At 39.6% G+C, this 15,318-nt stretch overlaps 1 protein-coding gene and 1 long non-coding RNA gene across 2 annotated transcripts; one reads left to right on the forward strand and one right to left on the reverse strand.

Moving 5' to 3' along the window:
* Nucleotides 1-5,521: 5,521 nt before the first annotated feature.
* Nucleotides 5,522-10,577, forward strand: LOC115423769 (keratin, type I cytoskeletal 13-like). Its single transcript, XM_030140811.1, has 7 exons — nucleotides 5,522-6,040; nucleotides 7,192-7,274; nucleotides 7,380-7,536; nucleotides 7,625-7,786; nucleotides 8,594-8,719; nucleotides 8,796-9,025; nucleotides 10,249-10,577. The coding sequence occupies exons 1-7, from the start codon at nucleotides 5,585-5,587 to the stop codon at nucleotides 10,511-10,513; spliced, it is 1,479 nt and encodes a 492-aa protein (XP_029996671.1). The 5' UTR covers nucleotides 5,522-5,584; the 3' UTR covers nucleotides 10,514-10,577.
* Nucleotides 10,578-13,251: 2,674 nt separating this feature from the next.
* On the reverse strand, nucleotides 13,252-15,108 carry LOC115423842 (uncharacterized). Its single transcript, XR_003936014.1, has 3 exons — nucleotides 15,096-15,108; nucleotides 13,388-13,392; nucleotides 13,252-13,327 (listed from the first exon to the last, which is right to left on the reverse strand). It is a non-coding gene; the product is annotated as an uncharacterized LOC115423842 (long non-coding RNA).
* Between the last annotated feature and the right edge of the window lie 210 nt (nucleotides 15,109-15,318).

Below are 15,318 nucleotides of genomic sequence, written 5' to 3' on the forward strand. Positions count from 1 at the left end.
CAAAGTGACCATTTTTGGACATCATGCTAAAGCCTTATGAAAATTCCATTTTGAGCCTCTTGGTGACCATCCGAAAAAGGGGTTGAAATGACTTGAAACATCTCAAGGAGCGTTTATTGATGCCTCAGGAACGTTCGAAAACACTTTTGAAGCATCTATTAAAATGTGTTCAAAATGACCATTTTTGGACATCATGCTATAGCCTTATGAAATTTCCATTTTGAGCCTCTTGGTGACCATCCGAAAAAGATATTCAAATAAACCTGAAACATCTCAGAGAGTCTTTACTGATGCCTCAGGAACGTCCTAAAACACTTTTGAAGCATCTATTGAAATATGTTAAAAATGACCATTTTCGGACGTCATGCTATAGTCTTCCTAAAATTCCATTTTGAGCCTCTTGGTGACCATCCGAAAAAGGTGTTGAAACAACCTGAAACATCTCAAGGAGTTTTTATTGATGCCTCAGGAATGCCCTAAAACACATTTAAAGCATCTATTAAAATATGTTCAAAATGACCATTTTTGGACGTCATGCTATAGCCTTATGAAATTTCCATTTTCAGACTCTTGGTGACCATCTGAAAAAGGTGTTGAAACAACCTGAAACATCTCAAGGAGTGTTTATTAAAGCCTCAGGAACGTCCTTAAACACTTTTGAGGCATCTATTAAAATATGTTAAAAATGACCATTTTTGGACATCATGCTAAAGCCTTATGAAAATTCCATTTTGAGCCTCTTGGTGACCATCCGAAAAAGGGGTTGAAACAACCTGAAACATCTCAAGGAGTGTTTATTATGAACGTAGGAACGTCCTAAAACACTTTTAAAGCATCAATTAAAATATGTTAAAAATGACCATTTTTGAGGCCCAAATTCCATTTGAGCCTCTTGGTGACCATCTCAAAAAAGTGCTGAAACAACCTGAAACATCTCAGAGAGTGTTTATTGATGCCTTACAAACATCCTAAAACACTTTTAAAGCATCAATTAAAATACGTTCAAAATGACCATTTTTGGACATCATGCTATAGCCTTATGAAAATTCCATCTTGAGCCTTTTGGTGACCATCTGAAAAAGGGGTTGAAACAACCTGAAACATCTCAATGAGTTTTTATTGATGCCTCAGGAATGCCCTAAAACACTTTTAAAGCATCTATTAAAATGTGTTCAAAATGACCATTTTTAGACATCATATTATAGCCTTATGAAAAATTCCATTTTGAGCCTCTTGGTGACCATCTGAAAAAGATGTTGAAACAACCTGAAACATTTCAGGGAGTTTTTATTGATGCCTCAGGAACGCTCCAAAAACACTTTTAAAGCATCTATAAAATAGGTTCAAAATGACCATTTTTGGATGTTGTGCTATTGTCTTCCTAAAATTCCATTTTGAGCCTCTTGGTGACCATCCGAAAAAGATGTTGAAATAAACCTGAACATCTCAGAGAGTGTTTATTGATGCCTCAGGAACATCCTAAACCACTTTTGAAGCATCTATTGAAATATGTTCAAAATGACCATTTTGGACGTCATGCTATATAGCCTTATGAAAATTCCATTTTGAGCCTCTTGGTGACCATCTGAAAAAGGGGTTGAAACAACCTGAAACATCTCAAGGAGTGTGTATCAAAGCCTCAGGAACGTCCTTAAACACTTTTGAGGCATCTATAAAAATATGTTCAAAATGACCATTTTTGGACGTCATGCTACAGCCTTATGAAATTTTCATTTTCAGCCTCTTGGTGACCATCTGAAAAAGGTGTTGAAACAACCTGAAACATCTCAGGGAGCGTTTATTGTGAACTTAGGAGCGTCCTAAAACAGTTTAAAAGCATCTATTAAAATATGTTCAAAATGACCATTTTTGGACGTCATGCTATAGCCTTATGAAATTTCCATTTTCAGCTTCTTGGTGACCATCTGAAAAAGGTGTTGAAACAACCTGAAACATCTCAGGGAGTGTTTACTGATACCTTACAAGCATCCTGAAACACTTTTAAAGCATATCTTAATATATTTCAAAATTACCATTTTTGGACATCATGCTATAGCCTTATGAAAATTCCATTTTGAGCCTCTTGGTGACCATCTGAAAAAGGGGTTGAAAAAACCTGAAACATCTCAAGGAGTTTTTCTTAAAGTCTTAGGAACGTCCTAAAACACTTTTGAAGCATCTATTAAAATATGTTCAAAATGACCATTTTTGGACGTCATGCTATAGCCTTATGAAAATTCCATTTTGAGCCTCTTGGTGACCATTGGAAAAAGGGGTTGAAACAACCTGAAACATCTCAAGGAGTGTTTATTAAAGCCTCAGGAACGTCCTTAAACACTTTTGAGGCATCTATTAAAATATGTTCAAAGTGACCATTTTTGGACATCATGCTAAAGCCTTATGAAAATTCCATTTTGAGCCTCTTGGTGACCATCCGAAAAAGGGGTTGAAATGACTTGAAACATCTCAAGGAGCGTTTATTGATGCCTCAGGAACGTCCGAAAACACTTTTGAAGCATCTATTAAAATGTGTTCAAAATGACCATTTTTGGACATCATGCTATAGCCTTATGAAATTTCCATTTTGAGCCTCTTGGTGACCATCCGAAAAAGATATTCAAATAAACCTGAAACATCTCAGAGAGTCTTTACTGATGCCTCAGGAACGTCCTAAAACACTTTTGAAGCATCTATTGAAATATGTTAAAAATGACCATTTTCGGACGTCATGCTATAGTCTTCCTAAAATTCCATTTTGAGCCTCTTGGTGACCATCCGAAAAAGGTGTTGAAACAACCTGAAACATCTCAAGGAGTTTTTATTGATGCCTCAGGAATGCCCTAAAACACATTTAAAGCATCTATTAAAATATGTTCAAAATGACCATTTTTGGACGTCATGCTATAGCCTTATGAAATTTCCATTTTCAGCCTCTTGGTGACCATCTGAAAAAGGTGTTGAAACAACCTGAAACATCTCAAGGAGTGTTTATTAAAGCCTCAGGAACGTCCTTAAACACTTTTGAGGCATCTATTAAAATATGTTAAAAATGACCATTTTTGGACATCATGCTAAAGCCTTATGAAAATTCCATTTTGAGCCTCTTGGTGACCATCCGAAAAAGGGGTTGAAACAACCTGAAACATCTCAAGGAGTGTTTATTATGAACGTAGGAACGTCCTAAAACACTTTTAAAGCATCAATTAAAATATGTTAAAAATGACCATTTTTGAGGCCCGAATTCCATTTTGAGCCTCTTGGTGACCATCTCAAAAAAGTGCTGAAACAACCTGAAACATCTCAGAGAGTGTTTATTGATGCCTTACAAACATCCTAAAACACTTTTAAAGCATCAATTAAAATACGTTCAAAATGACCATTTTTGGACATCATGCTATAGCCTTATGAAAATTCCATCTTGAGCCTCTTGGTGACCATCTGAAAAAGGGGTTGAAACAACCTGAAACATCTCAATGAGTTTTTATTGATGCCTCAGGAATGCCCTAAAACACTTTTAAAGCATCTATTAAAATGTGTTCAAAATGACCATTTTTGGACATCATATTATAGCCTTATGAAAAATTCCATTTTGAGCCTCTTGGTGACTATCTGAAAAAGATGTTGAAATAACCTGAAACATCTCAGGGAGTTTTTATTATGAACTTGGGAACCTCCTAAAACACTTTTAAAGCATCTATTAAAATACGTTCAAAATGACCGTTTTTTGACATCATATTATAACCTTATGAAAAGTCCATTTTGAGCCTCTAGGTGACCATCTGAAAAAAGTGTAGAAACAAACTGAAATATCCCAGATAGTTTTTTTGATGCCTCAGGAATGTCCTAAAACACTTTTGAGGCATCTATTAAAATATGTTCAAAATGACCATTTTTGGACATCATGCTATGGCCTTACGAAAATTCCATTTGGAGCCTCTTAGTGACCATCTGAAAAAGGTATTGAAATAACCTGAAACATCTTGGAGAGTTTTAATTGATGCCTCAAGAATTTCTTAAAACACGTTTTGACGATCCTTTAAAATATGTTCAAAATGACCATTTTTGGACGTCATGCTAAATACTTACATATATAAACACATACATACATACAAATAAACATATATACATAAATATATATACATATATATATAAATATATACATATACATATACATACATATATATATATATATATATATATATATATATATACACACATATATATATATGTGTATATATATATATATATATATATATATATATATATATATATATACAGATATATACATGCACACTTACATACGTATATATATATATACCTAAACACACACACACACACACATATATATATGTATATATTTATATTTATATACACACTCACACATTTGTGCATATCTACATACATACATACATGATACATGTACGTGTATGTGTTCATGTTTGTATGTGTTTATATATGTATACAGGGTGGGGAAGCAAAATTTACAATGAACATTTAGTTCTTTTTTCTCAGCAGGCACTACGTCAATTGTTTTAAAACCAAACATATATTGATGTCATAATCATACCTAACACTATTATCCATACCTTTTCAGAAACTTTTTCCCATATGAGTAATCAGGAAAGCAAACGTCAAAGTGTGTCATTTGCTGAATGCACTCGTCACACCAAAGGAGATTTCAAAAATAGTTGGAGTGTCCATAAAGACTGTTTAGAATGGAAAGAAGAGAATGACTATGAGCAAAACTATTACCAGAAAGTCTGGAAGATACTATTAAAGAAGAATGGGAGAAGTTGTCCCCGGAATATTTGAGGAACACTTGCGCAAGTTTCAGGAAGCGTGTGAAGACAGTTATTGAGAAAGAAGGAGGACACATAGAATAAAAACATTTTCTCTTATGTAAATTTTCTTGTGGCAAATAAATTCTCATGACTTTCAATAAACTAATTGGTCATACACTGTCTTTCAATCCCTGCCTCAAAACATTGTAAATTTTGCTTCCCCACCCTGTATGTATGTATGTATGTGTGTATTGTCACGTGTTTGGATTGAACCCAGAGAACTGACGCCAATATGAGACCAACCACTGAACCAACGTAGAAAACTCATGCTCATACTTTTACTTGTACTCATACTCATATTCATACTCAAACTAATACTTGTACTCTTCCTCATATTACTCTGATTACTTCAGTATCTGTACTTCTTCTGGACTACAGTCTTGCAGTTCCACCAACGTCATTAATATCGTAGTTAATAAAGTTTCTGTTGATGGGAAAGTCCATGTGAATTTCTGATGTGGATCAGGTCTGAACTCGCCTCCAGGCCTTCGTGTCTTCTGCTCTAATCATTTTCTGTCTTTTGATCCAACCCTTGTAACCTGTCAAACTACAGGAGTCGGTGGATTAACGTTCCGCAGACACGCCCGTGGTTCTTTATTCCGCCGATGGCCGACGGCGTTTCCTTGACACGGTCCTCCTCCTGCTACTCCACCCCAGGACCATATAAAACCAGCTGATCCCTGAGCTCCGTACTCTGGTGTCTCCAGCTGAAGCAGACCTTCATCCTCCACTGAACCAGTAGAATGTTCTCCTACAGCTCCGGCTCCCTGGTGGGTGGAGGCGGTGCAGGTGGTCGGATGGCCAAGGGCAGCAGCCTGTCGGTGTACGGTGGAGGTGGAGGCTCGTCCTTCAGAGTCTCCAGTGGAGGTCAGAATATCCGGATCCCCTTCTCCGCTGCAATGGGTGGAGGTGGAGGTGGAGGAGCTGCGTACAGCTTCAGCAGCAGCGGCTTCGGTGGTGGCTTCGGCGGTGGGGCCAGTGGTGGCGGTGGTGGTGGCATGGACATCTCCACCAACGAGAAGTTCACCATGCAGAACCTCAACCAGCGCCTGGGCAGTTACCTGGAGAAGGTCCGACAGCTGGAGGCCGCTAACACTGAGCTGGAGCTGAAGATCCGACAGTTCCTGGAGCAGAAGACGTCCCCTTCAGCCAGAGACTACAGCGCCTACTTCCAGACCATCGCAGACCTGCAGGGAAAGGTAGGCCCCGGTCATGTGACCCCGACCCTGATGGTGCACGTGGACTTCATGAACCCTTCATTCAGGTCCAGGTCCCAAACCTCTGCACTGACTGTCATTAGCTGATTGTTGTGTGTAATTAAAGCGGATCGTTAACCCTTTAAACTCTGATGAGTCTGAACTGTGGATCTGATCAACTTCGTCTGAAACTCGTCCAAATGTCAGTCGTCGTGTTTGGTTTCCATGGAAACGACTTTGAATCCAGTGGAACCAGATGCTGACAGTTTTGAGTGAATGTTTCCTGTTGCTGCAGGGCTGAAGGTTTAACCACGGTGGTTTTTAAACCTAGGGGGGTCGGTTTTTAAACCTGGGGCCTGTTATTAAACCTGGGGGGCTGGTTTTTAAACCTGGGGGGTCACATCTTTAACCTGGGGGGTTGGTTTTTAAACCTGAGGGGTCCGTTCTTAAACCTGGGGGGTCGGTTTTTAAACCTGAGGGGTCCGTTCTTAAACCTGGGGGGTCGGTTTTTAAACCTGAGGGGTCCGTTCTTAAACCTGGGGGGTCGGTTTTTAAACCTGAGGGGTCCGTTCTTAAACCTGGGGGGTCGGTTTTTAAACCTGGGGGGTGTTTTTTTTTTAAACAGGTTAGGTGGCATTTTAATGCGTCGTCGTTTGTGAATCCTCTGGCTCTCAGACGTGGTTTAATCCAGGACGACAACACACTCGTCTTTTAACACCTGTTCCATTATTTTCATTTATTTTCTTGTGTGTTTTTTCATCTTTCACTCAGTTTTCATCAAGTACAAGTTCAGACACTGGAAAAATATTTGTACGACACAAAACCACAGGGAAAATGGTGTAAAAAAAAAAAAAAAGCCTAAAGCATCTTTTTTAATAGTGGGTTGGTTTCACTCTCTGCTCTGCGTTTTGCCCCCCCCCATTCCACAGGGGGCGGGGCTTGAACTGAGCACGCTCAGATGTCTGTGAAATGTTTGGGTTGAATTTTTCTGAGTATTTGACATAAATCCTTCATTCAGAATGCGTCAGGGTTACAGACTGTGAACGACAGGAATGTGGTTCGGTGTGTTCGGTGTCAGATAGTGTCGAAGCGTTGACAGTTGTTTATGTTAATGTCAATCATCCTCTAACGCATGTCTGAACTGTGCGTCTCAGATCCAAGACGCCACCAGGGTCAACGGGGGCATCTACCTGTCCATCGACAACGCCAAACTGGCAGCAGACGACTTCAGGCTGAAGTGAGTCCACGCTGATCTGGAATTAGATGAATATTAACAAGGATATTTAGGAAAACTATTAACTATTGTTCTTCAGTCAGTTCTATCGAACTCACATGTGTCCAGGTTCGAGAACGAGTTGTCCATGAAGCAGTCTGTGGAGGCCGACATCGCCGGGTTGAAGAGGCTCCTGGACGAGCTGACATTGGGTCGATCTGACCTGGAGATGCAGATCGAGGGTCTGAGGGAGGAGCTGATCTTCCTCAAGAAGAACCACGAGGAGGTGAGTGTGGTCTGAACGGGTCGGTTCCACTTCCTGGAACCACCAACATCCTGTAAAACCTGAGACAAACCGCCGGCGTCGTTTGCAGGAGCTGTTGGCCATGCGGTCGCAGATGAGCGGTCAGATCAATGTGGAGGTGGACGCTGGTCCTCAGAAGGACCTTACCGCCATGATGGACGAGATAAGAGAATACTACGAGAACCTCGCCAACAAGAACCGCAAAGAGCTGCAGTCGTGGTTTGAAAACCAGGTAACGACACCACAAATGTCTTTAGAAGTTTCTTCAGATAAATCAATGAAAATGAGCAGAGAAATAAACCGAAGCTCACAGTTAGTTGATGGAGATTTAATGGAACTAATACAAAACTTAGTAAGATCCAGCACAGTAACATCTGCAAAGAAAAGTACCAACATCTTCTTATCTATTTAATAGTTAATTAATGTGCAACAGTGAAGTTAAACAGATGAGTTACTAAGTTAAAATGACAAATACAATAAAGTTATGAACAAAACTGTTCAAGTCCTATTTTTGTCCAAACTGTGATTCTGTATAAAATAAATCAGAGTAAAGTTACACAGATACAACAATTTGGAAAAATATATGACAGTTCTGCTATGACGTTAATGACATATATAAAAAAAACATAAGTAAACTGACAGTGTTGTTCTGCGTCCTTGTTCTGTGTCCTTGTTCTATACCCTTGTTCTATGTCCTTGTTCTATGTCCTTGCTCTATGTCCTTTTTCTGCGTTCTTGTTCTATGTCCTTGTTCTATGTTCTTGTTCTATGTCCTTGTTCTATGTTCTTGTTCTGCGTCCTTGTTCTATGTTCTTGTTCTGCGTCCTTGTTCTATGTCCTTGTTCTATGTCCTTTTTCTGCGTTCTTGTTCTATGTCCTTGTTCTATGTCCTTGTTCTGCATCCTTGTTCTGTGTCCTAGTTCTGTGTCCTTGTTCTATGTCCTAGTTCTATGTCCTTGTTCTGTGTCCGTCTATGTCCGTTTCTGTGAAGGTTGTGTGTTTTTGACCTTTAACCGTGGGTTTGTTCTTCGACTCACAGACGGAAACACTGAAACAGGAAGTGGCCGCCAACACAGAGTCCATCCAGACGTCCACATCGGAGGTCAAAGAGCTCAAACGCTCCCTTCAGGGTCTGGAGATTGAGCTTCAGTCCCAGCTCAGCATGGTGGGTGTCACACCCTAAACCCTCTAAACCCGTACATGTCCAGAACCTGAACCTCACCTGAACCTGTGTCCTGCAGAAAGCGTCACTGGAGGGAACGTTAGCCGACACCCAGAACCGCTACGCTATGCAGCTAGCGGGTTTCCAGAACCAGGTGAGCTGTTTGGAGGAGCAGCTGGTCCAGATGAGGGCCAGCATGGAACAACAGGGCCAGGAGTACCAGGTCCTGCTCGACATCAAGACCAGGCTGGAGATGGAAATCGATCAGTACCGGAGGCTGTTGGAAGGAGAAGGAGGCGGAGTCAGCAGGTGAGGAAACCAGGACAGACTAACACTAGAACCTCCAAAACCACCAGATCACATCAGAAATGAGCAACAAGATCAAAACAACATTTATGAAATTACCGAAAACTAAGAAATCAAATAACAAAGCAGCTGCGAAAGAAAACAAAATGAAAAAAGGTCAAATTTAAAACTGAGTCTATTTATTTTTTTATAAAACTACGAAGTTCAGTTCAGCTCCAGTTACCGACAGAAACCAGCAACAACTGGACCAGAACCGCAGAGTCTGATCAAAACCCGCCTCCTGTTGGGTCCAGGATGTAGGTCCAGGTCCAGATCCAGGAGGCCTGACCTGGTCCAGGTCCAGGTCCTGGAGAGGTCACCGTTGAGCAGTCTTTTTTTTTTTTTTTTTTTTTTTTTAAATACTGGCAAAAATCGCATATTATAAATGGCAAATTCCAACATAAATGCAAAAAAAACAAAAAAAACAAAACGTCCTGTAAAATCATTAAAATAGAAAACAACTCATCACTTGGTATGCGTGTAGATGTTTAATCCAGTTAATTATGTTAATGTTGAATCGTTCTCCAACTAGAACATCTGTCCTTCTAAACACTCGACCACTAGAGACTAAATACAGTCTCCATCGTCTCTGTTCTATGTGGAACAGAACCAGTTGAATGTGATCTATGTCAGGTTCTGTTCTATGTTCCAGTCCTGGTTCTGTCTCTGTGTTCCAGTCCTGGTTCTGTTCTATGTTCCAGTCCGAGTTCTGTCTCTGTGTTCCAGTCCTGGTTCTGTTCTATGTTCCAGTCCGAGTTCTGTCTCTGTGTTCCAGTCCTGGTTCTGTTCTATGTTCCAGTCCGAGTTCTGTCTCTGTGTTCCAGTCCTGGTTCTGTTTATATTTAACTTTTCATTTTTTGCTTTTAAACTGTTTTGCACTACACACCATGAGACAGTTGTCTCTTTTCATTTTGTTGTACATGTAAAAATAACATTAAAGGCGTTCCCTCTGTCTTCTATCTTCTAAACCAGTTTAACTACAAAAAAACCATCTCTAACAAGAACAAACCTTTAAATCAAAAATGAGAGTTTGGGTGAAATTGTCAGTTTTCCATTAGGTAAATGTAAATGAACTAGTTTTATTCACACAGTTTGAGGGTCAATGGAAAAGCAACCACTGTCTGTCACCTGTTAGGCCCCGCCCACTAACCTCCAAACACTCTGTTCTTCTTCTGTTGTGTCTCCAGCTCCTCCAGCGTCTCCCTGTCGGCCTCCTCACGCTCTGGGTATGGGTCTGGATCCGGTTCTGGATCTGGTTCTGGATCTGGATCCAGCTCTGGAGCTGGAGCTGGATCTGATGCTGTTACTGGGTCTGGCTCCGGTTCTGGTTCTGGTTCCGGCTCTGGTTCTGGTTCCACCATCACCACCAAACAGAAGGTGATCACGGTCATCGAGGAGGTGGTGGACGGGCAGGTGGTCAGCACCACGGAGACGGTCAGTGAGATCAACTGACCTGCAGGAGGCGCTGCACTGTCAAACACCAATAAACATGAGCGTCAAACGGAAGCCTGTGTTGAGTCGTGTGTTCTGTGTGCAGTTCCATCCACCACCACCAGGGGCACAGTCACTGGTTTGGGTCCGCTTCATGTTTTTTTTTTTTTTTTTTATCATTTTCTTCTAATAAACCTTTTGTTTTCAAGCCATAAAAACAAACCTGATATAAAACACACAAATAAGACAGAGGTTATTCTGGAAAAGCTGGAGAACGTGGAACCTTTTATGTGTTCAGACCGAGGTAATAATAGTTTTGGATTTTTCATTATAGTTTAGTTTTATTTAGTTTTGCCTTTTTTTCTCTAATTCAGTTAGTTTTAATTCATTTTTAGAGCAGGTTTGCTCATTTTTATTAGTTTTCATTTTTTCCCCAAATGCTTAGTTTTAGTTTAGTTTTAGTATTAATTTTAGTTTTGTCGTATCTTTTATCTTCTTCTCCGTTGTATCCAAATAAATCCTAGACAGGACTCAGGTGTTTTCTCCCAACTTTAGTCTCCCTATTTCCAGGTAGAGTGGGGACCAGAAGACGACTGTAAATGACAAGTGATGACAAGTGACGGACCATTAAGTACCGCATTGTGCCGCAAGCTAAAATTGCTAGAGTGAAATAAATCGATTTCATATCAATCCAACATTGACAAAGACAAAAACAAAGGGAATGTTATCCGTAATTTTTATACGTTTTAGTTATTTTTGTAAGCACACAATACAGTTTCAGTTACTTATCGTTTTTTCTTTTAATTTTCGTTATTATTTATTTCAGTTTAACAAAAATGTTTTTTCTATTCTAGTTTTCGTAATTTCGTTAGTTTTGGTTAACAATAATAACCTTGGGTCAGACGTTCCTTATTTTCAGTTTAATCAGATTTTTCAGCTGAACTTCAGATGGATGGTTTGGGATTCAGTTTAGATCTTTGAAAATTCGACTCTTAAACACATTTTAAACAGATCTGTATGTTTTTTTAAAATAGTTTTACAGGTTGAACGACTCCGATAAAACCATCGTCTTTTAAACTGTTTCATCTCATCATGATTTTACATTATTTTCATCCTGTTTTTGGATCATTGTTATTATTGTTAATGAAAACTAACGAAATGATGAATTTTTGTTAACTGAAATAAATAAAAACTAGAATTAAAAGAAAAAAAACGATAACTAACTGAAACTGTATTGTGTGCTTACAAAGCTAACTAAAACATAAAATTCTGGATAAAATTCCCTTTGTTTTCGTCTTTGTCAACGTTGGATTGATACGAAATCGATTTATTTCACTCAAGCAATTTTAGCTGCTGGCACCATACAACACTTCATGGTCCGTCACTTGTGGTTTCCAGCCGTCTTCTGGTCTCCACTCTAACTGGAAACATGGAGACTAAAGTTGGGAGAAACAGCAGAGTCCTGTCTGGGATTTATCTGAATATGACGGCAAAAAAGATAAAAGATATTTAAAAAAAAACAAAAACAACTACAACTAAACAAAAACTAAGAATTTAGAAAAATAAATAAATAAATAAAAACTAGCAAACCAGCTCTAAAAATGAATTAAAACTAACTGAATTAGATAGAGGGAAAAAAAAGTCAAAACTAAATAAGACTAAACTATAATGAAGAATCCCAAACTATTAGAACCTTGTTTTGGATTCGTCTCATTTTTTTCCAACGTTAGAAACATCCCAGTTTTACATTCATTTTAATATTATTTCACATAATGACACTAAAAACTGAACATTTAAACCATTAAACGGAAGAAAATGACAGAATGATGATGACACCTCAGACATACACAGACCTGTTCCTGTTCGTCTATAAACCTGCCGTCAGTTGCAGTTCATCTTTGACTCATTTATCAGGACGCTGGCAGCAAAGGAGGCCTTGTAACCACGGCAACGGCCACTGATTTACCTGAGAGGTTTGTCCTAAAACCACAGCCACAGGTGAAGGTCTGAACCTGAACTGGTTCATCTGGGTTCATCTGGGTTCACAGTTTCAGACTTTTATTCTTTCTTTTTGGATTTTTTCATTTGTTTCCTGGTCCAAGTTAATTTTTATTTATTTATTTATTTTTAATTGATTTATTTTGCACATATAGAACATTAATTAAAGACATAATAAAACAGTAAAGGTGTAGTTAGAGACACAAAGACTCAAAGAGTTTGTTTTAAAGCCTCCACTGTATAAATACAAAAACATTATAAACGTTATTAGACTTCCATAGTTCAAACACAGTCAGAGGACATAAAAAAAAGACAATATAAATATATGTGTTTTTATGAAACTGGTCTTAAAAATAGGACAGAGGGTTAAACATTCAAACCGATGTAGACGAATGTTCTGAAGCTGGTTTAGAAGAACTTTGGGTCCAATTGAAAAATAAATACTTACTGAGATAAAAGAGAAACTATTTTTCAGATAAAACACATTTTTATATTATTTTACACTATATTTTATACAAAAATCCACATGTAACACGATCTAAAGGACACGAAAATTACACACTACTATTGTTTTTAATATCTCTTTATTCTGTCACAGGTGCATTTTGGGAATTGAAGTAAATATTCAAGGCAAAGGGTTTGACAAAAATGACTGCTGTTGAAAAATCACTATTGATTTATTAGTGTTTAAATGTTCAGGTTCCGTATGTAACACTAGTGGACATGATGGGTTCCGCATGTAACACTGGTGGACTCGACGGGTTCTGCGTGTAACACCAGTGGACACGATGGGTTCCACACTAAACCTGGAATGAGCCTGAGATTGACGAAAAACCACTAGGATCGACACATTGAACACCGTGTCTTTATTTCTAGTCTATAGAAGAGCATTTACACACATGCTTTCATACATAATGCACTGACACCTAGGGAGATTTAATGTCCACATTTGGGTCCAATTTTTGGACCCAGTATTTGATTATAAATTCATTCATTATGGGATGGATCGGAGCAGGAGTATAATTTTTGTTGCATTAATCTGAGGTCATCATGATCCAGAACCACATGTTACAAGTTGGGGGTTTTTTTGTAGATGTTTTTTTTTCCATAAAATGTATTTTTATTAAAGGGGTACATTTATTTTCAGATACTTCCTTTTAAATAAATCTCAATCTCTTTTTTTTTTTTTATAGTGGATAATTTTTTGGGCTTTTGCTCCTCTGGGCCACCGCAGAAAAGTCACTATTGACATCAGCAGTTCCAGGTAGGACAGTGAGTCTCAAATCTAAGGTCCAATGTGGTCTCCAGGGTCTGTAAGGTCCAATGTGGTCTCCAGGGCCTGTGAGGGCCAATGTGGTCTCCAGGGTCTGTAAGGGCCAATGTGGTCTCCACGGTCTGTAAGGTCCAATGTGGTCTCCAGGGTCTGTAAGGTCCAATGTGGTCTCCAGGGTCTGTAAGGTCCAATGTGGTCTCCAGGGTCTGTAAGGTTCACCTCTGCATGAACGGTGAGTCTACCTGCTTTGTTCGGTTCTATGAAGTAATGGTACTAATGTAAGGAATGATGTTCAAAGGGATCATGTGGACGTGGACGTGGACATGGACATGGGTCTGGACATGGATGTGGGTCTGGACGTGGACAGGGGTCTGGACTTGGACATGGGTCTGGACATGGATGTGGACACAGACAGGAGTCTGGACATGGACAGGGGTCTGGATGTGGACAGGGATCTGGACGTGGACAGGGGTCTGGAGGTCTGCTGAACTCCCTCCTCCTCTGTTTGTTACACATTGAAGTTAATAGTCTGTACATTTCTGTTTCCTCCTCCTCCATCTGTAAATGGCGCCCGTGTCCGTTTGCGTTGTGGGTGTGGTCAGATAAGGATCAGCTGTCAGCCGTTCCTTCCTGCTCGTCGTCCTCTCATGCACCGTTTTATCACAGTAAACAGTCTGAACTCTGCACAAAGGCTTTTATTGTTTGCTTGCACAACAGCAGTAGAGGTGGAAGAACAGAGACAACAGGCTGAAACCTGCTCCAGGAATCCAGGAGGAGGGGGATTCTGGGGGCCGGGCGGGGGGCTGGGGGGGAGGACGGGGACGAGCTCAGACATGATTTACTGCAGTCCACCGTAGACATTCACCACATCAGACCCATTCAGTTTGTCACTGGTCGACATCAGCTGGACGTAGAAACTTATCAGTAACATGAACTCTGAAACATCTGCTGTGGACATGTTTCATTTTTGTCTTATTTCATTTTTGTTTTGTTTCATCTTTCTTCTGTTTCATCTTTGTTTCATTTCATCTTTTTGTTTCATCTTTGTTTTATTTCATCTTTCTTCTGTTTCGTCTTTGTTTTATTTCATCTTTGTTTTGTTTCATCTTTGTTTCGTTTCATCTTTGTTTTATTTCGTCTTTGTTTTATTTCATCTTTATTTTATTTCATCTTTGTTTCGTTTCATCCTTGTCTTCATTTGCATCTTGTTTCATCTTTTACATTTTCACTATATGAAAACACGTCGTATGACATTGACCAAACGATCATCTTCTCTGTGTTTTGTTCTTAGATGTTGAACCAAGTCAAACATGTTGTGATGCAAAGATAAACAGTGGATTCAAACTAAAGCCTGTTTGGTGGACATCAGAAGCAGAAGGTGCAGATGCTGGTGTGTGTTCTGGGTCCGGGGTCCTGCTGGAGGTCCAGGGTCCTGTTGGAGGTTTTGGGTCCGGGGTCCTGGTGGAGGTCCAGGATCCTGTTAGAGGTTTTGGGTCCAGAGTCCTGCTGGAGGTTCTGGGTCCAGGGTCCTGTTGGAGGTTCTGGATCCAGGGTC

This window comes from Sphaeramia orbicularis, chromosome 8 (assembly GCF_902148855.1).
Source record: "Sphaeramia orbicularis chromosome 8, fSphaOr1.1, whole genome shotgun sequence".
Taxonomy (NCBI): domain Eukaryota; kingdom Metazoa; phylum Chordata; class Actinopteri; order Kurtiformes; family Apogonidae; genus Sphaeramia; species Sphaeramia orbicularis.